The following is a 27,759-nucleotide window of genomic DNA, read 5'->3' on the forward strand; positions in this document are numbered from 1 at the left end:
GGATGTAGGTACTAAAGAGTTATCGGAGGATGAAAAGGAATAGGAAGAAGGAAGCGTGGGAGGCGAGATGAGTAGACGGGAAGTTAAACAAAACACTTCGGATGAAGTTCTACGAGAGGTATTTAAGACTCGACTCCGTACGCTATTATCACATAATGCGGTAGTATTATAAGAAGTAAATGGAGGGGAAAGGGGGAGGGGTATCCGTCTGTACTGCGTGTGAGCTCCCCGGAAGTAGGCATTCATAACCGTAATGTAGTGCGTACGTCTCAGTCCATAATAAGTAACGTCTTCCTACAATTTGAATCTTCATGGGTAATTCGACCGCAGTTGATCGCCGTAAAGAATGCGCCTATATCGCGGTCGCAACTTCGACCACAATCTCACATAGTCATCGTTAAAACAGGCAACGACATTAGCCTGCAGGCCTCGTAAGGCGCGACCTGCTGATGGCAGGTAATTGAATATCTTTAGCGCCTCTTTGAAGATCGACGTGCCGCGACTCGATCCGCATCTCGCTTGAGAAATTCTTCCTTCGTATATTCCTTCTCTGCGATCCTCCTTCCCAAGTATTCCTCATCATTCTAATGATTTATTATGTCCTCGTCGAAGTTCTTTTATTTTCGCTGTCTGTTAAACGCGTTTTTTAAAATAATTAAATTGTGTTTTGAATCTCTGAATTGTTATAAATGCCAAGAAGTGTAAGATATTTTTATTCTAAAATATTTTGTTAGACTTTTTATTATTATTATTATATCTTTCATTTCTCTTATCGTTTTATTCTACCTGTCTTCCTATCTCTTTTCCTTTTCTTCCTCATGTTCAGCTTCAAGCAAGTTTTCCATGAGTCACGATCGAAGCTCCCGTCACATAACGGAGATTAATTACGATTTAGCAAAGAGCGGATGACGTATGATGAGACGTGGGCGGAGTGCCTACTTCGTCGCTTATCGCGACGTGGGCCAATAACCGAGGAAGAACGTGGTACTCGTGGCGGCGAGTGATAAACGCGTTGATTTATCAAAATTGTAATCTAACTCAACAACGTCTATAGATTATCGCAATTGCGTATCACACGTAGGTAACATAACTGTGTACGCAACTTTACAACTTGACCCGTATAAAGCTCCGTTATTGAAATAATATAGAAAACCGCACGTGATTTTTAAAACAAGTAAACAATATTACGTTTGACGAATATACACAAACTTTTAATAATTTCAATGATATGAACAATATTTTAATTATTAGGTGTTGGAATTAATTCGTAGCGTTTTACAAGTGATGGGAAGTACTTTCATTAATGTATTTTTTAATGCTCATGTGAAATAAATAACATTCTTTCATTAAAAACGCTACGAATTAATTCCAACACCTAATACATGATTATTAATTTAAATTAATAGTCACAAATTAATCGAATAAGCTGCATTGGGAAATAATAATTTTTTTTTTTTTTTAATTACGATCACGTGCTGAAGGCGTACAAAATATTGTTAACGCAGCATCAAGTATCTCAAATCTTTTCGCAATTAATTTGAAATCTGTTTCTGTTTTCAGGCGCACTGTCGCAATCTCAGTTCCCCGTGTTCACGATCTATGCCCAGAAGAGTTGTCTGGCAGTGAAGCCCTGCGAACGAGCTTGGTGCATCGATAGAGTGCAGGGACACCGCCTTCAGGGTCACGCACGCAGAACCATGACCGCCTCCTCGAGGCAGCACTGCCTCGAGCTCTGCCTGGGCGAACGAGACTTCCTGTGCCGGTGAGTACCGATGCAGAGTATTTTCCTCTTACGTAGAACTCGTCCGATTGCTCGTTTTCCACCGACCTGCTTTTCTATCCGCTTCATCGCGGATACGATGTCCATGGAGTAGGACGAACTCGCTTCGTAATATTCGTCGCGAATCGGTACGCAGAGGGAACGCCGGCTCGAGCAGCTTTCGAGGAGCGTACGCTCCAATGCATTTTCCAGTTATTGGATTCTTGGACCAGCTAGAGGACGTTACACTACGCTCTTATATTCTCACGAGTGTTTCTCAGATAAGAACAGTACGCCGTATTGGGACGTGAAAGAAAACGACGAAGAATAGCAAGCGTTAGAAAGGGTCAATCTAACTCACGTTAAAATTGCTCTGTTTATCGCCATGTATTGCAAAAAGGACGTTTTCAAGACGAGCTTTTTCTATTGTATAAGTGAGAATAAGGCGGCAAATAATCTTGTTTTATTACATCGAAAATACGAAAGAAAAAGATATTCTATATAATACACTTATTTGGCAATAATTAGTAAACGCATACGTTTCTTTATATGTGATATAATTCAAAATTAATTAAATTCTACGGGAAGATTATTTTTGAACATTTTTGTTTTATTGCCAAACAATTAATATAATAATAAATAATAAGCAGAAAAGAATAATTTTGAAAAATTCATATATACTACAAAAGTTTCTTATCCATTGCCTATTTGAGTTATATATGTATGTATATTTGTTACACTGTAATGCGAACATATTGTGAATGCTCGATGAATAGAAATTTTTCGGTATTACCAATCTACACGAGATATAAAGCATAATAAAACGTTTTCATTGTAATGGAAATAACGATACTCGTATTATTGTATTTGTTCTGATGAACGCACAGCGTATTATACATTATACTACACCACGGACGTTGGTTGTTAGTTATCGTAATATCGTAATGGTAGAATGAAAATTTTATTGTCGAGGAATTTGAATTTGAATTGTCAATACATTCAGGACTTAAAATACTGAGTACAAAACAACTGTATTACGTTAATGGGACAGATAATTTCTTTGTTAATATCAAATAAAACGACGCGTTATATACGAATATCTTACAATGTAATAATATTAATTTATCTTGATCACTCGCAATCATATTTTCAAATTTATAAACTATCCTCGCCGATCTAACGATTCAGAGGAAGTCAATGAAATGCGATATGCGACTTTAGCGGCTAACGAACTAGACGATCATCGTTTTACGAGATTTTATAAGTGCCGCATCGACGGACGTATCCTTGTTGGAAATCACTTGCGTTGTCGCATTGATCTTATTTAGTATAACACATAACGGTGCGTAACTAGATGCAATAATGCGTATCGCATCCTTATTGCGCGCGTTTATAAATAATACAATTCCGCATGGACCACGATCGCGGTTTCTATACGTTTATGTAGGTGGTATCCGGAGTGTAATAACCGACGCACTTTCATTGCTCCTACAACGAAAGAGAGGAGAACGTGCAAGGGAAGCTCGCGGGAAAAGGAAAGTATGAAATGGCATAGGCATCGAAGTTGGTCACACACACGATTATAATGCATTTTAAATCCCTCTTTCACAACGTGCCGCTATGGCGAGCGCTCTTCTGATCGCAGGGTGTTATATAAACTGCTTCGCTCGTATACATTATACATGTGAAAATCGCGCGAAAATGTCGTATTCGTCGCGACGGGACAGGACATGAGAAGGGAGATCGTGTACGGTTTTCATGCGTGCCAATTATGCGATATTACGTTCTCCTAGTTAGATTTATTCGTATGAAATTTACAAATATTGTTTCACACTAAACACGCACGTTTCGCATTCTCTTTGATACACAAGTTGAGCGTATCGGCACGCGCATGTTGCCCAATGCTGCATTCTCGTCTTTTCCAGTCTGTACGAAGAAGGCGTTTTTATGCGTGCATCGTTATTGCCAATTCTCTTTCTTCGATCGTTATCGCCGATACAAGTAAGCGTCTAGACAAGAATGATTTCTCTCATGCCGCGATCAACCGTTAGACACTTAAGGATTTTTCTCACGGAAGTAGTGATTATCGATCCGATGACTTTTCTACAATTCATATGTTGATTTATATGCTAATCGGTATAGTCCATCTATCAATTACAGCGCACTTGATCTGTAATTACATTCACCTTTGAAATGCGATTTTTATCACGTATCACAGCGTGTTTTTCCACGCTTTAAAGCTCACGCGCGCTCTTTGAATGCGCTAAGCATTTTAAACGTGACACGTGCTCGATGCAATAGCAGGCAGAAAAATGTATCTTTTTTCCTGGCTCAAGTTAAACTGGCTACGAACTATCTATCGATTTTACTACGCTAAAACTACGCCGGTTAAAATGTTCTTATATTTTATCGTCTAACATAATTTTATTTCTCAAATATTTTCCTCGATTATAAAAAAAAAAAACTATTTTCTATCGCGTCAATTAGCCGCCAAAATATAAATAAATTTGAATAGGTTAGTTGTGAGAAACGTCAGAGTATCAGACATTTTTCATTGACCAAGCATGCGGAAGACGATGGCATGGGTCGGCGCGGCGCGGCGCGTCTTCCGATTTCGATAGAGCTTGGTGTTGCGCGTTTATGCGGTATCACGCCGACGCGTCAAGGTTCGCGTCCGTGAGGCAAGCGTGCCGGATGAATGTGCACGTGCATACCTTGAAAGCCTCCAAAGCGAAAGGTCTCTGCCAGCTGGTCTCTCGCGAACGACCCCCAGAGCTGTACCTTGGCTTCGACCCGAGACAGGGTCGAGAGGTCCTCGGCCGGGCGGAACCGTATCAAATGTGGCATAGCTACGCGTTTTCTAGACCTCCGGTGTTTGAAGAAACCGTGGAAAAAAAGAGCACCGGTGTGAATATATGCATGAACGACCGAACTGCTGAAGCAAATTTCTTGAACAAACGCACCCCTTCGCGTTTTCCGAGGAGGGTACAGACATAATCCGCTTAATCTCCGAAGAAATGAAACGTGGCGCTAGGAAAAAGGCAGCAAACGAAAAACTTTGCTTATCGTAGCGATTTTCCAGCGGAGATGATAGACGGAAAATATATAATTGCAATTACGCCATTTAAACCGATTAATATGCGAGAAGCATATCGAGTAACGTGTGCCACGCGGAATTCGGTCAAATAATTAGCGTTAATTTATTTCGGGACGATTTATTGTGAGCTGTGTACAACGTTAATATTAATTGGCATTGCAAATTGAATAGAGGAATAATAATTATTTGATATACGCTCGCTCGCCACCGAAGGCTGTTTAATCGCGAGCATCCGTATTCATAAACACCGTGGAATAATTCGGTACGAGAACTCGCAGCGATATCGACTAAAATCGTATAAATCGACGAGTCGCTATCGAGCCGAGGCGATCGGCAGAAACGTGCGCACGGCAAAGAGGAAACAACAATGAAACATTTATCCATGAGATAATGCACGGCGAGATAATGCACGGATTCAGAGATCATTGAGCGAATAAAGGCGCATCCTTAGGGTTCGCATAATCTTTCTATTCTAACCCGGCTAACCCTGAGAGGTCAACGGTGTGCAGCGGCAGAAACACTTAGGAAATTACATAAATATATATACTTTGTCGTTCAAGAAAAGTCTAGACGATAAGGAAGCGAGAGGGTGACCCAGGCGCGTTTTTCGAAATCAACCCGAAAGAAAACGCGGGAAGGAAGTTAGCTATTTCATTAAATGTAGATAAATCTCTGCTACGCGTTCTCCCCGTTGGCGCCGGTCGCAATTGTTCACCGTACCGCTGCTCATGGATAATCAAGAGAACCCGTGGTATTATGTTATTGCGCAACAATACGCGCGTGTGATCGCGAGGGTTAGCTTCAGACGTGATGCTCCGGTTGTCTCGCACGAAGCCAGACCTCCGCCACTCGCTCAAGAAGCGCCGATGAAGATTGTATTAACATTCCATGGGAACAGTATTCCCTCGGTACAATCGCCTGATTAGACATTGTCGGCGCTTGGCGGCGGAATTCTTTTGCGGGAACTCCTTGATTTCCAAACGAAGGCGCTTCATCACGCGGGAAGATCCTCGCCCGTTGAGATTATTGAAAGTTATTATGTTACAATCTTTTTTTTTTAAGACATGCATGCACATCCGACGTTAATATGGATTAATACCCCTTTAATGACTGCGTATCATTAACAAACATCACGAACTTTCTTTCTGTGATTTCTTTTATTTTCAAAATTATCTTTTGTAACGATTATGTTTTTTCTCCTCAATAATTATTTGAAATTTCTATCGTTAATCTGAGTGTAGAATTTAACTGATAACAACTTTCTGACACTCTCTCTTTATTCGATAAGTTTTTCGAAAATTAAGTGCTTCAGTTCTTGCATTTATGGAAATTTTCCCGTTAAGTATTTTAAATTTGAAATATCTTCCAACGCAAATATATATTGCTTGTACGATTATCGGAACGGAAGAAATCTCTTAGAGGTAACCAAAGTATGAAAATGATACAATCGAAGGTCTGTCGCGGAAGTAGATATAATACGTGTATATTTCTTTTGTCCAATGCATTGGTGATTTGTTGCGAACAAATAGTAAAGGCTGAGCACATCTCGAGTGATGTGCTCCAGATGAGTATTCGAGAGTACCGCGTTCGGAACGCAGAGAAGAGAATAGGAAGAACGAAGAAAGACGAGACGGGATGCGAGGAAGGAGGAGACTGAGATCGTTGTGCACGCTTACGACCGTCGGGACTGGTCGGAGCGATCGATCAAACGCGAATCGGTCGTTCGAGAATCGTTTCTGCTGCTACAGGGGGCTCAGACCTAGGCGATGGCTGTTCACGAGAGATAGATTATTACTGCCGGTACGGCGTATCGGCGTTCCTTGTTACCGGGTAATGAGTTTATTGTTTAAGAATCACGCCAGAGTTACATGTGCTGCAATCAATTACAATAATGTAATATAATCGTAGCAAGGTCCCGTGGCGTGCGGTGTATAATGAGGTCTTCTCTCCCTAATGAGAGTATTGGTTCACGAGAGGTGGCCGCGCAGTCTAAGCACGTACGGCCATGTACTCGAGTAACGCGCATGTAAGTACAGTAAGATGCACATACGATATACACGCTGATCTCGTATGCACATCCATGTACCTTCGTGCACGTATGCATACGTGCGTGCGTGCGTGCATGCGTCGATGCGTGCGTGCGTACGTGCGTCCGTGTGCGCGCGTAAGGTGAGACGAAATAAAACTAGGAGAGAACGGAAACATTCGCGCCAACTTTCGCCTTGTGCGAGCGCGAGTTGTAAATCTCGGAGAAAAGTTTAACCGGGGATATCCTAGATAAAAACTTGCAGAAAGTTTGCGACGAAAAATTCGAATCCTACGTCGACGGTGGCAGCGAAGGCTCCCGGAAATCATTAATCTGGCGTGTCACATCGGACATTGCTTGAACGAAGAATCCCGGAAACGGCAGACACGAAATTCCTTTTATCCCAGGGGTTAGCTCGACGATCCGGGAATTCAGAAAATTTGCATTGCTGATAATTGTAGAAGACTCTTAAGACGCTATGACGCCTCGCCGTGAATTGTGTCAAACTGATCGCACTCAGGTGTTCCTAAGTAGTTGATATTCTCTGATATTATTACGCGAATTCTTTGACACGTCCCATAAAATTCGTAGATTTGCACATTCGTTCTTTGACATCTCCCTTATTTAATTCTACGAACGAACGACTGCGAAAGCCGAAGCTGATGAGAAGAAGAGCACTTACGCACCATGACTGCGTCGAAGTGGCGAGCGACAAACTTCCTGTAAAAAATTAACGTTTTGAAACGGAAGGACGTTGAGGACACTACAGCGTGAATGAGGCCGGCTCTGGCTTTTGTCCCATAAAGTCGAGTATCACGAGCGAGATTCGTTGGAAAGGGCGGTTCCAGCAAGGAGAGTATACGGAATGCATGATGCAAAACAGTTGAGATAACCAGAATATTTTTGGTCCCGAAAAAATGATGCGTTATTACCACGTGTTACGTCGATTATCTTGATATAATCAAAAATTAATTAAAACAGTGATTAATTATGCAAATCATTCAGTATGATGTGCGTCTGTTAATAACTTATACTTAAAAACCTGTTTCGCATCATATTAATTGATTAAAGTAAATTTTGAACGACCTTAATTTGACATAAAAGAAAAGATTAAACATCAGAAGTGAAAATCATAAATTTCGAACAGTCATTAGTGAAAGTCAGTCATCAAAATGTTACTTTCTCCGCGTTTAAATTTTTTTTTATTTTAAATCTATATATAAAATAATTTTATTATAATTTATTGAATCTATATATTAAATAATTTTATTGGCAAAAATAAAAATTTATTGTAAAATAGGACATATTGACTGATTTTTATCAATGGCATTACAATAAAATTTTATACTCGAAGTAAAAACAAAGTATTTTTGTTCAAATGAAATTCTGTTCTCGCTTGGTATTTTTTCCATTGTATATTTTATATTTTATTGTGGCCTAAAAAATGGCTATTGAAAAAACAATATCTAACTACAGTTATTCACATACAGACCGTTTTCGAAAGAAAATCATGAAAAAAGTATAGAGAAATTTTGATATATAAAAAAATCATACGCTATTATTATATAATTTAATAATTTCCATCTGTAATACTCATGCTTTTATATTATTCAAATTGAAATTACATATTATATATCAAAATCATATAATTCGTTAAATTGAAATAATAATAAAGTACGCCAAATTAGCTTAATTTCACAACTGTAAAACACAACTGTCCATCACAATGCGTTGAACATTATTTCTCCTAATACTATCATTTCTCCAAATAATCTCCTCGGCGCATAAGTACTATTTCCCGTACCGTTTCCTCGACAACAAACACTACTTCTCTACTGCGATTTCACTCTGTTACATTAGAAAACAAGTCCCTGTGCGCTTAGTCGTGCACTTAACGTTAGGAACGCTGCCCGATGTAACCAACACCGACACGTCCAATTATAAGTGCGAAATTCATTGTTCGAGGGTCCGTGCAAGCGTACCGTGTAGTTCGTCCTACTCACGCGCTTGAAAGACTGCCAACAGGCGAGACACGCTGCGGTAGCATGTACCAACGGGCTACTTAGAGCAGCAACAATCTCGAAGTCGAAACACTCCCACGAGAAATCTTCGACGATCGTACGGCGAAAAGAGCATTGGAGGAAAGTAACCACAAAAGAGCAAAGAGGACATTGGCACGTCGAAGAAAATTGGAGAAAGAAAGAGGAAGAGTCACAAAGTAATTTGATAGAACTCCCTCCCGGCAGCAAAAGCAGAACAATGTTTATAGAGCTATACAGATATAGAAACGATAAGATCCTAAAAAGAAGAAGAAGAAGAAGAAGAAGTATTAAGAGAATAATATTTCATTCTGTCCCATTGATACACTAAAGATCGTAAAGCGGAGACAGAAGCTTTTATTAATTATAAAAGAACACATGTGTCACTGATAATGTTCGTAGGAATGATCTCACCGCAGCATGTCCCACGACGTTACTTGTTAGAAGATATACTAGCCATAAATTCACAGAACACACCATTTAATGTCGTAACGTCACGCATTAACAGTCGTAACTTGGTCTTCCTATTGTATTCAGTGCCTCTCCGGTTGTCACATGACTGTACTTCGCGATGAACAGTAAATGGGTCCCTATAGTATCCGCTAACGTGTACTGCAAGTACGTACCGCAATCTACTTCAACTGCGGATAATCCTGATGATTACGGACTAGAATTTGACGTACTCTTAATTTTCATGTGGTGACTTCAGTATTCGCGCGTTTCTTTAAAATATCTCGCGCTATAGTTTTTGCTTGTGTTATCGTGAGTCGTTATGAATAGCTGCGTGACTAGCGGTCGCTGATGAAAAACACAGTCGCAACTTGATTGCGAATTCGAGGAATGGTATGCTTCTTAAAGAGAAACATCTGATGGCATCGTTGACGCGTGCAGCAGAAGTCTGGTAACGAAGTTCGAAAGAACGCGAATCGAATGAAGAAAGTTCAAAATAGGTTAATCGAGGTGGGGGCAGAGAATGTGCAGAAAGAGTGATAGATGACCAGAACAGTGTTATCGATAAGGTGCTGATTCGACCTTATAATGTGTAATGATACTTCCATTTGCCGCACAATGAACAATTATCATCACCCAGTTGAAATAACTCATGGATATTATTTTCCGCAGTTATCCTTCCGGATGTGCGGATACATATCTACACTGAGAAAAAAAAAGTTGTTGACTAAATGTGTTTAGTTCGTAATGATTATTTAGTTCAAATATTTATATATTTAGAATAATAAAATCTTGTAATTTAAAACATGTTATTTGTCTGAATTAACAAATATTTGGTTGACTGCCCATGACTGCTACATTTAGTTGAATCAACTAATATTTTTTTGAAACAGTAACTTTTTTCTCCGTGTAAATATAGGAAAATTGTATAAAAAAACATGAAGCCGAGACAGAAAGAGAGAGGAAAGCCTGCATGAAATTCATGTTTACTTGGAGCATCGACAAGTGAAAAAGTCACAACACGTGACACGATAATTGCGACGGGAAGAGGAACTGCGGAAGAAGGCAAATTATTGCCGCATGGTTAAGAAACTGAAGACGCGTAACGAGCTATGCGATGCGATTTTTAATGTCCTGAGGTCTCGCGACGAAATAGATAGATAGGTAGAAGAGTGCGTGTTAGAAAGAAAATGACGGACGTCAGTTGAAGCGATTTGTACGGACCGTAAATAACTAAATAAAATTAATAAAGACGGACAGGTTAGTCAAACAAGATGGATTTTGGCGTTAAGGCACCGTTGAAAGCGTAAAACGCAAAGAGGCGAGTAAGTTATCCGCGCGTCGTTCGACTACGAGATGCCAGAGAAAGCAGAGGATAGAGACGAAGCGAAGCATGGAACGGATAAAGCAGCCACCTCCCGTGTGGGTAGTGTACTTCGATGTGAAAAGGTTTTAACGCCGGCGAGCACAAAGCAATCAATCATCCAGCAAAGTTGTTTAATCCCAGCAATAACTTGCGCCACGCCAACACCACGTACGTATCGTGCTATGGGGCCAGCGTAAGCAGCGACTTGTTACCGGCGAGAAGGCCGACCTCACGCAAGAAAATTATAAGTTTAGGAAAGACACGTGGAAAATATCCATTTAGCCTACACGCGAGTATGTTTTGCTAGTTCATCATCCGGCCTAGACATATTGCGAATCACATGACAGTATGTCGGTCTTCTTTTTTACACGGTAATGCGTAATCTATTATAATATGAGAAAAATATCTTTGTAGAATAATGTCGTTTGCAATTAATTGAATAAACGACTAGAAAAGTATGACATTTGGAAATTGTGTGTTAAGGGCAATCAAATGAAACGTACGGATGAAAAAATTCAAATATTAAAATCAATTAACATGTTAATTGATTAATAATCACTATGGTTGATAAGGCACTTTTTCCATGGTTAAACCAGACGATTCTGTTCATAAAATTCCTTGCTCTGTTAATAAAATTTCTGGAATCGAACTCACTCGTAAAGAGCTGTTCATTACATCAGACTTTCGCTACATTTCATTTGACTGCCCCTAATACATACGTATATGCAATATTAAATTAAGATATCGATCAATTAATATTATTTTTATATTAAATCTACGCTTGCAAATAATACTCGTAGTTATCATTTGTCTTTAACATTTGATAAAAAAAAAAAAACGGATAAACTCATTACAAGAGCGTTGCAAGCGTAAAGTGGAATGCGGGTTTAATTCTGGTTGGGTTAAATTATACGAGACGTGTAGATCGCGATGTTTAATTTTTACTGTCAACTGAGTCGTCGCTTTCTTCCGGTAACGCGTTTTTTATGCCAGCAGACGTTAATAGCACCCAAGTGCTCACGTTGGCGAATCGTCGAATCATTACTGCAGGTTACGTTTCCTCGTATACAGCCGTTCTCCATTACGCCTCGGCGAATTACGTCGGTGGAACGCCTATGAAATCGTTCGAATACCACGTGCCGATAGTGGCTCGACGCTTGGTCGCCCGCGCGCATACATCGCAACGGCACTAACGGCAATCCCGGGGAAAGGGACCTGCCAATATGCCTAATTAAATCCATTTGCGCGAGCATGAAGCGTGGTATGAATCATACGCACATACGCGCGATCATTCTATCCACCACAATTTCGATAATACACGACGCGTATGCGTCCGTGAACCATCTTTTTGCAGTCAACATCTCCGCATCGCGAAAAAGATCCAATGTTTCTCTTTTCCGTCATACGACTTCTCCCTTGTTTCACCGCGATCATTTACCGTTGGACACATACTCGGTCGTCTTGGGGCCGCTTCGTTACATTCGACGGGCATTATCGCGAAACCGCAAGGGCATTTTTTTTTTTATTCTCTTCACTTCCATGCTAAGTACGCAGCTGCGTTGCGTGGTTCCGCACGGGCACTCGTGTAATTATGCGCGAATCGACGTCGAAGTACTCTCGTCGAGCGCACGTCGTCGAGATTCATGTATGCCAACCGTGGACGTTGCGTGTAAGCGAGCCACTCATATCATCGTGCAACATACAGCCAGTGCTGAAACAGACCGGAACGTGTCAGTTCGCTCGGTCAGAGAGTGATGTAGCGAATGAGTACGAGAGAAAGGGAGATACGGGGAAGAGAGGAAGAGAGAAAGCAGAATCTGACGCGTACACGCGGTTGGATAATCATCTGGATGCTGCGATCCGGTATTGCACGGCCTCCGAGGTTAAATTGCGATCAAGGGCTTAACGGATTTCCAAGGCCGGTGGAGATACGTGACTGATTTCTACGATTTATTCGCGTTGGGAATATGTCCCCACCGTCCCGCTGCTACATATTATCGATTCTGTCTAGCGGATTCCGCCTATCTTGTATGTTCTGTCGCCTAAGAACGACGAGATAGACTTTGAGATCAGACCCGGATCTTGCAGTCTCATTTTCATAGAAATCCTGAAATGGCTCACTGCTGTCGTATACTGTCCGCGTTATGAAAATTGAAGCGGGGATTAACTTTACTGTCCGACAGGGGAAAGAGACTTTATAGGGGGATAGGTGATATTGGCGAAAGGGAGTATTCGTGCCGATAGTTTTATTACTCGCCGGCACAGTTTAATAAAGGATCTTTGAAACTTTTTTCTATACTTGAGAAATACAAGAAAGAAATGTAGAATTATTCTTTATTCGTTTATCATAAAGCATTATTACTGCGTTAATACGCTTTGCGTATGCGCGCACTGTGCGATAATACAATTTTATACTTTGATCCGGAATATCCGAGTTGTTTAAAATAATTTAATTTTAAGACACTGAATATTTTATAAAATATCACATTAGCTATATAAAGAATATTTAATATTCGGTACAACGGAATAGTTAATACAACTGGAAAATTCTCATTTGTAATATAAATTTATCAGAAAGATATATTAAATATCGTATTTACAGAAAAAAAAAATGGATGGGAAACATATCCGTTTGTTACAACATACGAAACATATTTTTACGTAGCATTATTATCGTACTCCTCACTTTATCGTAATGCAAATACTACAACGAAATAGTTAATGCAACGGGAAAATTCTCATTCGTAATATAAATTTATTAGAATAAATATAATAAATATTTTAATATTATATTTACAGTAGAAAAGATGGATTTGACAAACGTATCCATTTTTCAAAACACGCAAAATGAATTCACAAAATAATTTTAGCATTATTACATTAGTATTTCTCACTTTACAGTAATACAAGTAGTAGTACAATGAAATAGTACCTACAACCGGAAAATCTTCACCATAAATTTATCAAAATAAATATATTAAATAATTTAATATCGTATTTACAGCAAAAAGAATGGATGGGAAACATATCCGCGCGTTTACCAAAACATTATGAATTCATCAAATATTTTTACGTAGCATCATTATACCATACTTCTTATTTTACAGCGCTAGAAATGTTCACAAAAACTTTTAATGCAGAATCGGTCAGGTTCTTGTACGTAGAAAATAGAATAACTAGGTGAACCGTGTGCTTTGATGCATAGTTCTTGCGAGTTTTACTGCCATTAGAAAGCGAAAGCGTAACTGTCAGAGTCTACTACTACATTCCGTAAGCTGGTGTTTATGAACATTCTCGAAGATTATGTACGCGATCCATCATCGTTTGTTAACGGCTATAAATCACGCCCGATATAGTTGGGCCGTCGGTCAAGGTTTAGCAAATAGAGTCCTTTTTCAAGGAAACGTCAATCGCGCGGCGTCTCCTTTATCCAAATACGATACGTTCGAGGGATTATCGCTGGCATTAACATCGATTCACAGATTGGCGACCGTCCACCGCAATTTTCTCATAGATATCCCGATAGAGCGTCGCGCCATTTGCGGAGGGAATTTATATCACGGCGGTGTAATGGCGCTGGAAATTCGCCGTCGTGTATTTAAACGCGGCACCTCGCTGCGATGATCTCGTCCTTACCGCGATTGCGGATAGCGTACCTAAGGCCGGGGGAAAACCGCCGCGTAAAATTAACGGCACTGGCCGCTCGCATAATCCAACGGACGAATAACGGCGCTAGACCGCGTGGCAATTAGCCCGCGGAAAACACACAGTCGAACAAATATTCTCTCAACGTGGTACCAGCCACGAGAGTGTGACCGTGCGGTGAACATGGAGGAACTGTAATGCGAGAGGGAGAGACGGGTGAGAGAAGAAGGAAGGTCTACACACCCTCGACGACACCGTTACTCGACGATACTTGTCATTGTACACGACCTACCGAACGATGCAACGAAACACGTGGCTGGATTTCACGCATAAGCACATATTCCTTGACGCGGCATCGCGGGTCATTATAGACACGTACGTACGTACAAAGCGATAAACGCAAAGTCGGCGCGATCGGCGATAATAGTAATCTCTGAGTTTACAAGTTGGCGCATGAATCCGTCGCGAATCGCTTACGAGAAAAAAGAAATGATCGAATGCGCCATGAATTCTCTCCCCCGCAGGCCTAGGTGATATCGTCACATACCAGAGAAGAGTCCACTCGTATCTGTTCACACTCGTTAATCCTGACTGCCCTCGGCATTCGCGCCATTCCGCGATCAGTCGCCGATATACAGCGGGCTATATAACGTGATGGTTATCGCCAAGTGTCATCGCGATCATTGCCATATATTCGCGACGCGTCACGAGCGGCGTGCAGCGGTTCGCCGACCGAATGAGTACTCGCGGCACTGTCCCACTTTCAGAACGTGTTCGCCGTATATCTCGTTAGACAGCCACCCACGTGGTCCGAAATAACCCGTCTCTAGTGGGACGCCGCTTGATGCTAGGGCCGCGATGCAAAGCAGCCTGAGCAAAGCGAGGACGAGGAGCGACCAGGGAGAGGACAGTATGTGGTGGGCATCGGAGAGAGAAGAGAACATCGTGGTAAGCGGCGAGCACATGCCTGTCCGATCCGACATAGCCGCTGAGTACAAGGTGGCATTGGGGATACAGCCGGTCTCTCGATCGCGGTCTCCGATAGCCGCCGCATGACAAGCCCAAGGGGTGTACGTAAACGGCTGAATCTACCTACCGACCTCTCTACTCTGGACGATGCAAGGAGGCTCTTGTGTCCGTTGTGTCTGGCCGTATTCCCTCATTCTCTCTCTCTCTCTCTCTCTCTCTCTCTCTCGCGTGCGCGCACGCGAATATATACATAACGCAAATATATCTCTTGCCCTTGTATATATACATATATATATCTCTCTCTAAATAGTGATTTCTCTCTTTTTTTCTCTCACTCACTCTCTCTTACACGCGCGCTCTAGATTGCACTCTCGAATGGATTCGGTCGATAGTCTACATTCCACGCTTGCTTCGATACGAACTACCTATTTGATGATAGAGTACACGGATAATCGGATGACGTTAGCATCAGGAGCTGAACTCCGTGATTCGCACGAGCAGTTTATTACAGTAGGAACTGTATTCAGCGAACGATGGAGATGCAGACGACGAGCATGCAAAGTAGTGGATCGCTTCTCATAGCTTCCTTCGGAGAAAGAAACGATGCAGGTGAGGACAGAGACGAGAATAACAGACGGTCAACAGGAATAGTATACCGATATCGTTTGATCGACTTGCTGCTTGATTAGCGATTCGTCGCAACACAAACGTCTTGACCACGAAGGATCACGATATCGTATACTACGTCGTAAATACCCAAGAAATCATATTGTTACGCTACCGTTCGTCTATTTTCTCCTACGAATACTCGTACTTTCATTCTGCTGACTAGCACCAACATGGAATCTTTTTGCTAAGTTTACTATTCGTCGTTCAGTATTCAAAAATACTGTTGAATCACGCTGGACAGGGAGACGTGCACGTAGAGAGCAAATATACAGACGTGTTTACAACTATGTATACACGTTGCCCCTATAATACATGTGAATAATCCACTAATTCAACTTTGGTTAAATCGTAGTTAACAGGGATATTGATCAGGGATATTGATTAGCCAATTTTCGAAACTGTTTCAAACTGTACGTTCAGTAATTGGCTCGAATGAATGTCGAAGAAATTAAATCACTCTTGTCGGAATACTAGAAAAGATCTGGTTACTACTGGAAAATTTCTATAGTTTACGTTTATGTATGCGTGCATATCTTGGTATGTTATTAATAATGAACATTAATATTCTGCGAACTAAGTAGCAGATTCTCACTCCCATCTTGTCGTCTCGCCATCGCGTTATGATGAATATACCATCGCCTTCGCTATGCGTGGCTGGCGAATTAAATAGCCAATATGCATGCCCGTATATACACGTATAGATTCATACGCGTACACGGTCATGCGTTGAGAATAAGGAGCGGACTAAGGAGCAGCTTATTCCATGCAGCGGAAGTACCGCATTGATTTTCCGTAAATTAGATGCAAGTCATAAGCATACATACATACATTAGAAATTATAAAATTATAGATAGCATTAACGACAAGGTATTACCATTAGAAATCAAGCGCCAAGCTCGCCCCTCGTTGCACCATCGCGATCTTATTCACTTGATATGATCATTCAACGCGGTCAGCGTTATGATATTTTCTTCTCTTTGTTTCTATTGGGTACTACCACAGAATATCTCGGCGATACGTATGAGTAACAAGAATTAATATCCCGCGGTCCGCAAGGGGAGACCGTTCACTTTTGCCTTGTCCGCTCAACGTCGTCCCACAATAAATACATCTTTCCCTCTTCTTATTCTACTTCCTTTCCTATCCTTCGCGAGTGCACGGTGCGGATTTCTTCGTGTGCGCGCATTCGATTCTCGCGGGTGTGCTCGCGTGAGCGTGCACATACGTGCTGGGGTAACGACACTAAAGGAAATTTGTAATGAAACGTACAAGACATAATGGCGAATGGCGCAGGAGGCCGGGGGAAGCCACCGAAGCGATTTATCACGAACGCGATGTGATCGGGGCTCGCTTCTAGCGCTCGGACGTTAATAACGCCGGCTGCGAATCACGAGCTCTATCCCGCCGCCACCACCTCCATTCTCCGCCGTGTCTACTCCGATGCATACCTAATAAAGCGGCGACCGCATCTCCCGACGCCGCATCGCCTTTTCCGTACAACCGCATAAAAAGCATACGACAGCGACAACAAAGACGGCGACGACATGCCTCGATGATGGCGGGAGAAAAACAAGGTCGCGCGACGTATCTATACGTAAACATGCGACGTACCGATCGTTGATCTGGAATTCGAAGATACGAACTCAGATACAATCGAGAAGTTTCGCAGAAAAGCGCTTGAATCTCGCAAGCTTTGAATTTGGATGAGCACTAGCAATTATCGCGTCCATGCGAAACGACCGGTCTTCCATTATTCCTTAGGATAACGAGCAACGTGTCGTTACGCACGGTGGTTAAGTTAAATGACATAAGAAATTAATACTTTGCTTTTTTTGCAAATTTGCATCGTATCTGATTTTAATTAACAGTACTACAAAACCCAAGGATTGATAAGAGAGCAATAACAAAATACAACAAAAGAGTTCATTATAACAGTTAATTACTTACCTATTTCCAATAGTTGCAAATGTACTGTTGCAATTATCGAAAATGATTCTTAACATATTACTCAATATCAAGCAGTGTTCAAGGTTCACATACACACACTCACTCTCTCTCTCTCTCTCTCTCTCTCTCTCTCTCTCTCTCTCTCTCTCTCTCTCTCTCTCTCTCGTGCGCAGAGGCATTTACCCTTACTACTTCTATGGTCAGCAGAAAATGCGAACGATCGTTTCTACGCGACGCGTCCTAATCGGATATTGTCCGGGAAAAAGCGACAAGGTGTAGGCCATCGTCTTCTCTCTCAAACGTACTTTCCTTAAAGTCAATTCAGAGGTACGTAATAGAGTGGCCTTTCTTCTCGAATGTACGTTTAGAGGGTCAGGATGCGCGGGCATGGTCACTGAAAAGTTCGTGCTTGGTATTCGTATCAGCGGTCTCTACATCGCAGTACGAGGTACGTGTACGAGCGACCGAGTTAGTGGTGGTGTCGATGAAGGTCCGGAACTGTACGGACGGATGTATCCTGCCAGCGAACTAGATAGCTACGGTACGGCTGAGCTAGTTGGAAGATAAGAGAAAGAGCACGACTTCGGCAGATAGAAGGAAAGAAAAGAGAGAGAAAGAGAGAGAGCTAATACCAAAGCCGATGCTGGCAGAACGACGGCGGTATGTGTAACAATCCCGTGATTGCCGTACTACTGTCAGATTCGACGTTCACCAGTCTCCTTTAGGATTCTCTCCTCTCTTTTCTTCTTTATACATATAGTCTCATATTGCCGCAGTTTCGTGTCAATCTGTGTCGTAAAACAGAAGAGAGTGAAAAAAAAAGGGGGAGAGAAAGAGCAAGGATACGAGGAAGGAAATGGAGGATCCGGAAGTGGATAGAAAAGATCGGAGGCAGTGTGTATCGCACCGCATGCGGTGGAATGGACGTTTGATGTAAAAGTATAAAAACCAGTCGGCACGTTTTGTCGGAAGCGCGATTGACGGAACGCGAACGATGGAACGGGGGCAAAGAACCGAAACGGACCGACTCGCCAGCTTGGCCAGGAACAGTCCAACCAGCCTATCTAGTTCGAGTCTCGCTCAACGAGTTGGCAAACTGTTCCCAACGCTGTACTCGTTCCGCACTACGTGTAGCTCTGACCCCCACGATATAACTATCCAAAAAGAAAAAACGAGATAGAGTGGTCAAGAAAGAGCGAGAGAGAAAGAGAAACATGCAGGAGGAGCATTGCATTTCCTGCCCTCTTGTAACTTTTATGATCCGCGTAAAACAGCGATTTTCACTGGTTCCGCTTGCATCGGTTCGACCTTTCCTCTCTGTCTTTTTTCTGATTTTTTTGTACTTTCCCCCTATTTTCCCTTTTTTCTGATTGTCATATTCTTTTTTCTACTTTTCACTAACGCAAACTGAGATTCATACAGTTGCTTTCTTTTGCTAATTCTTACAATATCGTCGAGGATGTGTATACGCGTGTGAAAGATATTAAATAATTACTAACGAAATTTAAAATATAGAAAAAAATTTAGATTTGTATCGTGTTAATCCATTTGGATTAATTAATTCTCGTCACGCATAAATGTTACCGTTAGCTGCAAATATGGTCTTGACACGAAGTAAAATTAAATCAATTCTAAACTTGATAAACAAGTCATTTAATAGAAACTCGTAGTTGCGAGATCTCGGAAGTCTTTGGAATCGCATCAGACGTATACATACTTTGAAAACCACCACAGTTCGGGTTATCCTAGCTCTGTCCCGATTTCCTGTGGACTTTACGACTTCGCTTGGCTTCGCGTGCCAAGCAAGAAAAATGTCACGGAAACGATCGAGGCGCGTCACGCTCCGCTCGATACGAAGGTAGCCGTGAAATTGGGGATTTAAGCACGGAAAGCGTGATTCGCGTTGTCGCCTCCTTCTCCTTTTCCTCCGCTATACAAGGCTTTAATTGAGTCGGACTTTTTACCGTTTACACAAAAGACTCGCTTATCTTGGTCGAGTTTTCAGCAAAAAAGAACGCGGAAATTAAGGAAGACATTACTATACTCATTAACGGCCCTTAATTCCGCATCCCTTTGATCACGGTATTTTACCGTTACTGAATATAAAAAATACATTTCTATTACAATTTTATATAATATATATACCAGAGCAAAATAAATTTGCAGTTAGATAATAAAAGATAGATAAATATTGAAGAATACAACGCTTGTTACGCAAAGATGTGGATATACACATTTACGTTCTCTTTGACTTTTTCTTCCAACATATAATCTTTACAATCGTAAACTTACCTACTCATAGCAGAATAAATGCAAAATACATTTTCAATTTGTCTTTCGTCATTTTTTTTTTGATGCGCTACAGCTAAGTAATTAATGTAATTAGCTCTCAGGAATCTCAGAATTGTGTGGGATTTATATTATACATTTATATTGTTAACATACTGAAATTTGAATAAATATTTCTTTAACGATATTTTTAATTATATAAAATAAATATTATAAAATAATATATTTTTAGGAGAGTTCATATATGCATATATTTTATTTGCAAATAAAAATAGAAAATTTATGGAAAATAGTGATGAAATAAATTTTTTAATTCGTGCTATTTAGTTTAATAATTTATATCTTTTATGTACTAAAAATGCAATATACACATATATTGTTGAGAGCAAAGAAAAGGCACGAATGTGTAATGGAGAGAATTTTCAACGTGTTACTGTCTACCATGGCCATCTGTCGAGCCAAAATGGAGTCGAGAGTCGTTTTTAACGGACGTCTCTCCGCGAGCAGGAAAAGTAATAGTGTCATATTTGCGTAACAAGTGTCATACTAGAACTTTATCTCGCAAAGCCGACAGATGGGTCGACGTTTCGAGCTTATGTCACAAGATGGAAACGAATACGTCGGAATATATGTCTAGTAACAAATACGCGGATACACATACCGTTTACGTTCCCTCTAGTTCCAGCATGTGCATATAACCCTCATACATTCGTAAACTTACCTGTAACAGAAAAACACAGATGTCATTAGAATTAATAACAAAAATAATCGCGCTGTAAAAATCTCAGTACACTAACTATATTCCCACGAACCTACTGATATCTGATCGACCTATTGGTCTTATTTTTAACCAAGCAGGCGGGATTTTGCGGCCCAAACACGATATTATCCCAGCAAACCGATTAAGAAGTTTTATTGTTCATGTCGGAGGGTGTGGTTCAGACTAATTGCCCAAAATACCCGACTCGCTGCTTAGTATAGCCCGGAACCTGGTATTAACGTTAATTCACGGTTCCCATAGAAGATACCGCATTGTGCTGTCAATAATGATTTATGTCGATTATAACACGCGACAACGTCGTTATTATAGCTCCTTTCATTGCTGAGAACAGCTTTACCAGGTGCCAAACACTTGGCTAAGCGGAAAGTTGACAATTAGCATTATTATATACTTCGTCTTGCTTTAATGACTGCTTGTACCATTTCACAAGCGTGAACAGGAATAAAGACGTAGGAAGGGGGAAGTAAAAAGGAGCTGTGCAGTGGTGACGTCGTTTTCATGACTGCTTGAAGAGGGCAATTAATTTTAGCTTTCGCATCTTCTGCGACGTAGGATAATGTACGTAAATATTGTCAGTGAATCGCACTCTCGCCGCCATTAATTACGAGGGAAATACCATCTTAACGAATTTAAAGCTGTATTATATGATTGTACGTTTCTTATTCGATTTTTGTGTAATTTATTTAACGTAATGCAAAATGTTTTTTTGTGTATTTTACAAAAAAAATTTTTTTTTGTATTTTACCTGCTTCTATAATACAATCATGTAAACGACTTGGCATAGCACGAATGATAAAATAAATAATTGATGAAATTAAAATATTTTTCTATTATTCCATGATTCTGGTTGATTATAAGTCAGTGATAAAATATTGGTGATCGTCACGTCAGCGGTCGAGATGTGATAAACTTACGAATTTGATGTCTACTCCGAATATCGCTTTTTCATAGGAAATGAGTAAGAACTTGATTTCAATTCAATAGCCCTCGTGATGAAAGCTCGTTCCATGGCTCAATGTGCTCAAAAGTTTTTGCTTCTCTCCCTTCTGCGATTTCTCCTATCTCTTTCTATTTCTCTTAAGTTTTTGCAACTAGTTGAGTGCTTGCGGAGTAAAACGCGAAAAAAGACAGGAATTTTTCATACTACGAGTAAAACTAAATCAATAATGCCTGTTAATCAAGGAAAGTAAATATTTTTTTTCTTGTTATCAATTAAATATATTCCTCCATATCTCATTTATAAGCGGATTTTCAAAATAAAAATCATACTTTTTTTTCTGCTTTATATCATTGAATATCGATTTAATACGGATCATTAGCATATGAATATATTATACTTATAAAAAATAAAATCTCGAGCGTAATCCGATTTAATATATTAATTTCGAGTTCTGATTGCGTCTGTTTTTTTTTACTCATGACTCAGAAAAGATTAAAATAGTTGTACGATTATCGAGGATATTAATTAATATGAGATACGCTGCATATAAGCCTAATGCAAGACTAAGCTTTAATCGCAGACGACCGTGCGACTATAATTTTGCGGCGAAGGTTCATTATATAAAAAACTTCTCGAACGCATGAAGTGTCATAAATTGTCTCATAGCGCGCGCGATTCGCGAAAGTAGTTAATAAATCGAAATAATTATCTTCTATTTAATGTTTCACGCTTTCTGAAGAATGTCTCGTTATTCATCCGTCGCCGTATCCGCGTTCTTAAGCATCACGAAAATTCTCACGGCCTTCATGCGAGGTACCTTATGCGTCTTATGCATATCGTAGATAGCAATAGACACCGCAACAGGGGGCCTTTCGTTGCGGAGAGTAACTAGAAATATGTGAGTATAGTCTTCTCTAGGTGTATTAGCATAGTTATGCTGTTTCTCCGCAGTACTTTCGTACGGATGTACAATACAGCAAAGTAGCGTCGTAAAATCGACTTCATCCGTAACGCCGCGTGTCCTTCTTGTATACACACGCTGCTGATAATTCTGTACCTTTAAAAGCCAGTTTGCATTACAATGCCGAAAGCGGAGTTTTGTTTGGTATGTTTCGAGCGGCGAATAAAGTTTTCTGCGCTCTCTCCGTTCACTTGGAAATTAAATCAAGATGATCGATAATAATGCCTTCGAAAACTTACACTTGCGACCTGATTTTTTTTTTAAATGGAAAAAAGAAATGTAGAAAAGCTCATGTTCGCGTAACATTATGATCGAGCAGATTCTATAAAGTGAAAAACTTCGCGCAGATTCCATAAGATAAAGAATGAAAGTTCGGGATTATGTAAATGTTTCTACGCCAGTCAACCTGGGAATTGCGCGCTCTGCGAAAACTTGGATCGATTATATTAATATGCAATTGTCATATATCATCAGCCTAGTATAATTTAAATATGTAGAGTAATTTCGCAATGCTATCAAATGAGATAATTTTATTTGTGATCGCATCGGAAGCCGCAAATCGAAAATACGTTAATGCAAGAAATATTTAATTTTTCAATAGATGTATAAGAGGAATATAATTCGTAATACGTAATGTAAAAATCTTCAACGGAAATCGAAAGAGCTCTGTAAGTTATTCCAGTTCATAGAAGAAGGCAAAAGGATCGAATCAGTATAAGTGGAATTCCAGGATGCATTTATCTTCCACATCCTGGTTTTTCTAAACGTTCTTTATACTCGCTTAATTTGGTCAGCTAAAGATAGATGAAGTCGAGGAGACCAAATCAACCACGAGTAATACGATCTGTGGTGGCAAAAAAACTGTCACGTCACCTTGCGTCTCATAAGTCTTCCAGAGGCAGCTCTGTGGTCTAATATTGATTTTGCATCGTCTCTCGTCACCTCCCGCGGTTTTTCTTTCGCGGGAATGTTGCGGATGGAAATCGTAGGCGAATGCGAACGAGTATGCATGCATGCATGCATGCATGCGTGCGGTGCATGCGATGTGACATGATGCGCACCGCATCGCGTCAAAAGGGCACCGTGATTTCTCTATGTAAATCGCCAAGGTGGCGCAACCCGCTAAAATAACCGTCGGGAATAATACCGTAGATTGGGAGGTCGAGTTAGTGCGCACATCGCGAGAAACGGACAATATATCGTTGGGCCGACCATTACGGAGGACCATTAAATAGTCGACACGCCGAGATAACGAGCATTAGCCACACAACTGCCACATTAGGTATGTATCCTCTACATACGTACGGAAGATGCAATGCGTGTCTATAGGCCGGAGCATGCAACGCGTTTCCTCTTTTCACCTCACGCACGAACACTTTTCCTGTCTATTCTTCTCACTTGTCTCGAATAAGATTTTTTTTTTCTGAATTTGCTAAATTTGACAGATCCATTTGAAATGGATTTATACCAAATCGTCCTGCCATTTTTTTGCGCATTGTCGCAATTATTCTCGATTTGTATTTTAAAATTGTGCAACACGTTATTATGTTTTAATCTTGTCTCTCTCTCTCTCAGAAATTCATATATTGAATAAAGATATTCAAGATATTGTCTGTTATTTGCAGTGCTAAATTCATTTAGTTTTTTTAAATACGAGCTTATTTCTAAAAGTCCGTTTACGCATATAGGTAACGCATGTAGATATATCTGTATGTATTATAGGTGTATAAATTCTGATTTTGTAAATTTTATTGAAAGAGTTTCATTTCGATATTGAAAATCAAATTTATATACACCGGACACAATTCAAAGAATAAAAACATTCGCTTATTGGAAAAAGGCTTTATTGTAGCAGGTTGCTTTTCTCTCCAGCGTTTCTCTGTTACTCTTAATTGGCCCTCAGCAGAGTGCACGTCGTAATTACAGCAAAGACATTTGTGATATTCGACCCAGTGATTCATAAAATAGAATTTTAGAGTTTTTCGAGAAGAATCTTAAAATATATTCAAAACGGAAAATGTATCGAAAGTAAAATATCTATGTAAAATGTGCCCTCAAAAGAACACTCCTTAGGATGCAAAATATTTCCTTTTTCGATGAGGATGTCGCGACTTCGGTTAGTTCCTTTGCCGCCTTCGTTGTCTCATCTCTCAGACACATTACTAACGAAGAACATAAATGCTCGGGTTTCTTACATTCCTCACTCATTCGTATTTCTACACACATTCTCGCCAAACAGTATTCTTTGAATTCTCGGTTTGCGAGACAAGGCTTATCGCTAATTATAAATATCGACGATTCGAAAGAAATACATATATTATTTCCTTTGTTTCCTTTTCATCATTAATTTCCACGTGACTTCAGAAACAATTACAATTGACGATAATGAAAAACCCTGGATCCACGTAATGAGGTGCATCATTTAAAAAAAAAAGATTAAATAAAAATAATACGAAAATTTATAAAACAAACATAACCAATTCTATAATTTTCTTGATATCGAAAGTAAGTATGACTCTATAGTGATTCATGAAAATGCTTTTTTTTCATCATAATACGTATAAGTACATAAGAATCTTCAAAATCGATGTCATATTAAGTGAACATGTCATATTAAGAGAAAAAGGATTTTGTTAATTTAGCAAGTCACCAGTAACCGGTGATCGGTAAATATGTAACAAAAAATTTTGTGATTGCTGCTAATCTACTGATTATTAGTAACAGAAGCAAACTATATAGGATCTAATCTATCTTTTGGATAGATTTTAGGCTCGTTTACATAGAATTCGTAGATGATCGTGGAGTCTTAAGTCGTAGGAAACCGACTAAGTACAATCAAATGTAGGGAGAATACTTGACTAGAATTGGTCAATTTCTTACAGGATTTGAGATCCTGTAATTGTCTACGAGTTTTATACATATATATATATATGAGCCTCTTATTTGCTAGCGATATTATTGATTATTTGTTACATTGACAAATTAATTTGCGTAACAAATCTATCGATTTTTTAACAAATATCACATTTGTTTTCCTTTGATTTGTTCTTATAACAAAATCATTTCTCTCAATGAACAATTTGAATAAAAACGACGAAAAGATAAAGATTCTTGATATCTCATTTATTAGATACAAGATTATTATGCATATAAAACGATCTCGTATCCGATTATTTCAGGTACAGGAAACTAATAATATCCTGCGCGATCAACGTGCATGTTCAGTGTCTATTAGCGCGTCGCTGAGATAATTGTTACTTATTTGATGTTTTTTCCTTCCTCGACTCGCTTCAACTCGATCCAATGTCGCGGAGAAAAGTTATTCCAGGCCGCGAGCAAATACAGGATATCCAAGATATACTGCGAGAACTCTCCGAGAGGGCCATAAATCACTCACGTGCACTCTCGGACTCATATACTTACTTTCAACCAATGAAAGTGGGATAATAAGATTAATGCATGATGTGTGCAGGCGAAGCTAGGACAAAGGTAATTTAAGGATGAATGGTTTGCTAAAAAGTTTCGGGAAATGTATGCATTGCCTAAGGGATTTCTCACGTAATTTTATCATGAAGTGTATTCTTCGTCTTTTTGAAATGTACAATATAGCATATGATGCGTGTAACGAGAATCGCAAAAGTTTTAAGGTCTTTAACATCAGTTGATAATTGGTTGGAAAAGGAATCGGAAAAAGAATCGTTCATGACGACTTCAATCGATCCTAAGTAAGTTGTTTTTGCCAGTGTGGCCGGATCTGCGGTTCGTAGCAATGAGAAAGAGCACCTCGTTAGTCTCAAATCGGTCAACCGACCATTGAATCTAGCAAAGAGACGGAGTCTTCGTCCCAAATTCTGCAACAGACATCGACTTTTCAAGCGCTCATGCGGAATCCTTCCTCTTCATGTGTGAGCGTCACAAAGGAGAGCCACGGGACGGTGGTTGCAAAGAGGATGGCTGATCGTTAGACGGTGTGCTTCCGAATGGCGTCGAAGTAGCGGCGGGAAAGGAAGGAAGAGAGAAAAAGACGAGGCAATCAGAAAAAGATGAAGGAGTCGAAAGGAGGAGAAAAAAAGCAAAGGGAATGCCACGTCGATGTCGTGGATGATTGCACCGTAATCGGGTCTCCTACTCCTCCCTATCCCCTTCACCTCGCGTTACAATCCTCGGGGAATCGTCATCATTCCACTCGTGGTTCTTATCACCTTAACATACGGCCGCAGAACGCTACAGCGAAGGAGGTACCACGTTGTTACTGCGCGTACGCCGAATAACGGCTATCCCACGACATTGCCTCGACCGCAAGAGCTATTAAAATGTAAATTGACTAGCGTTCGTTTGACTAAACAGTCATTAGAGACTCTCTCGTAAGGGTTACATTGTTACAGTAGCGATTACTATGTACACTCCACTTTCCGCTCTGAAATTCTCTGCTGCAGGATCCGATATTCGGGATGTAAACCTCAACGCACTTATATGGAATAACTGCGTCATTATCTCATATAATCCGACTAAGATCTCTTGTTACTTTTGACAGAAATCTTTTGATGTTCAATATCCGATGCAATGTATTATACACATGTGTATGATAAATACGTCCGTGCGTAGCTCTTGAATAATATTCGCTCCAGCTCTCCTGCGTAATAGCAGCTACTTCCGGCTCGCAGAAGCGGCCGACATCGTAGATCTATCTCACCCGTAATATATTCGCGGATACCTTCCCTGAGCAATCCCGGCTCGTTCCTTTCGCGGACACAGGCGCGATATCTTTTATACGAATTATAGCAATTCAGCAAGGAGTAATGTTTTTCCGTCACGTCCCGA

The 27,759-nt window shown here is 40.2% G+C and overlaps 2 protein-coding genes across 6 annotated transcripts in view; one reads left to right on the plus strand and one right to left on the minus strand.

The window, feature by feature from the left end:
* Atg16 (Autophagy-related 16) overlaps nucleotides 1-27,759 on the minus strand; it is a 408,498-nt gene that overhangs the window by 184,347 nt on the left and 196,392 nt on the right. The gene's annotated exons all lie outside the window — the stretch shown is intronic.
* Nucleotides 1-27,759, plus strand: part of neo (ZP and PAN domain-containing protein neyo) — a 179,884-nt gene that overhangs the window by 123,874 nt on the left and 28,251 nt on the right. For both annotated transcript variants that reach the window (XM_011065882.2, XM_087410138.1), the window contains one exon: nucleotides 1,561-1,762. In XM_011065882.2, coding sequence (XP_011064184.1) covers nucleotides 1,561-1,762 — 202 coding nt within the window. The remainder of the gene's footprint in view (nucleotides 1-1,560; nucleotides 1,763-27,759) is intronic.

This window comes from Acromyrmex echinatior, chromosome 10 (assembly GCF_024713525.1).
Source record: "Acromyrmex echinatior isolate Ae372 chromosome 10, ASM2471352v2, whole genome shotgun sequence".
NCBI classification, from domain to species: Eukaryota; Metazoa; Arthropoda; class Insecta; order Hymenoptera; family Formicidae; genus Acromyrmex; species Acromyrmex echinatior.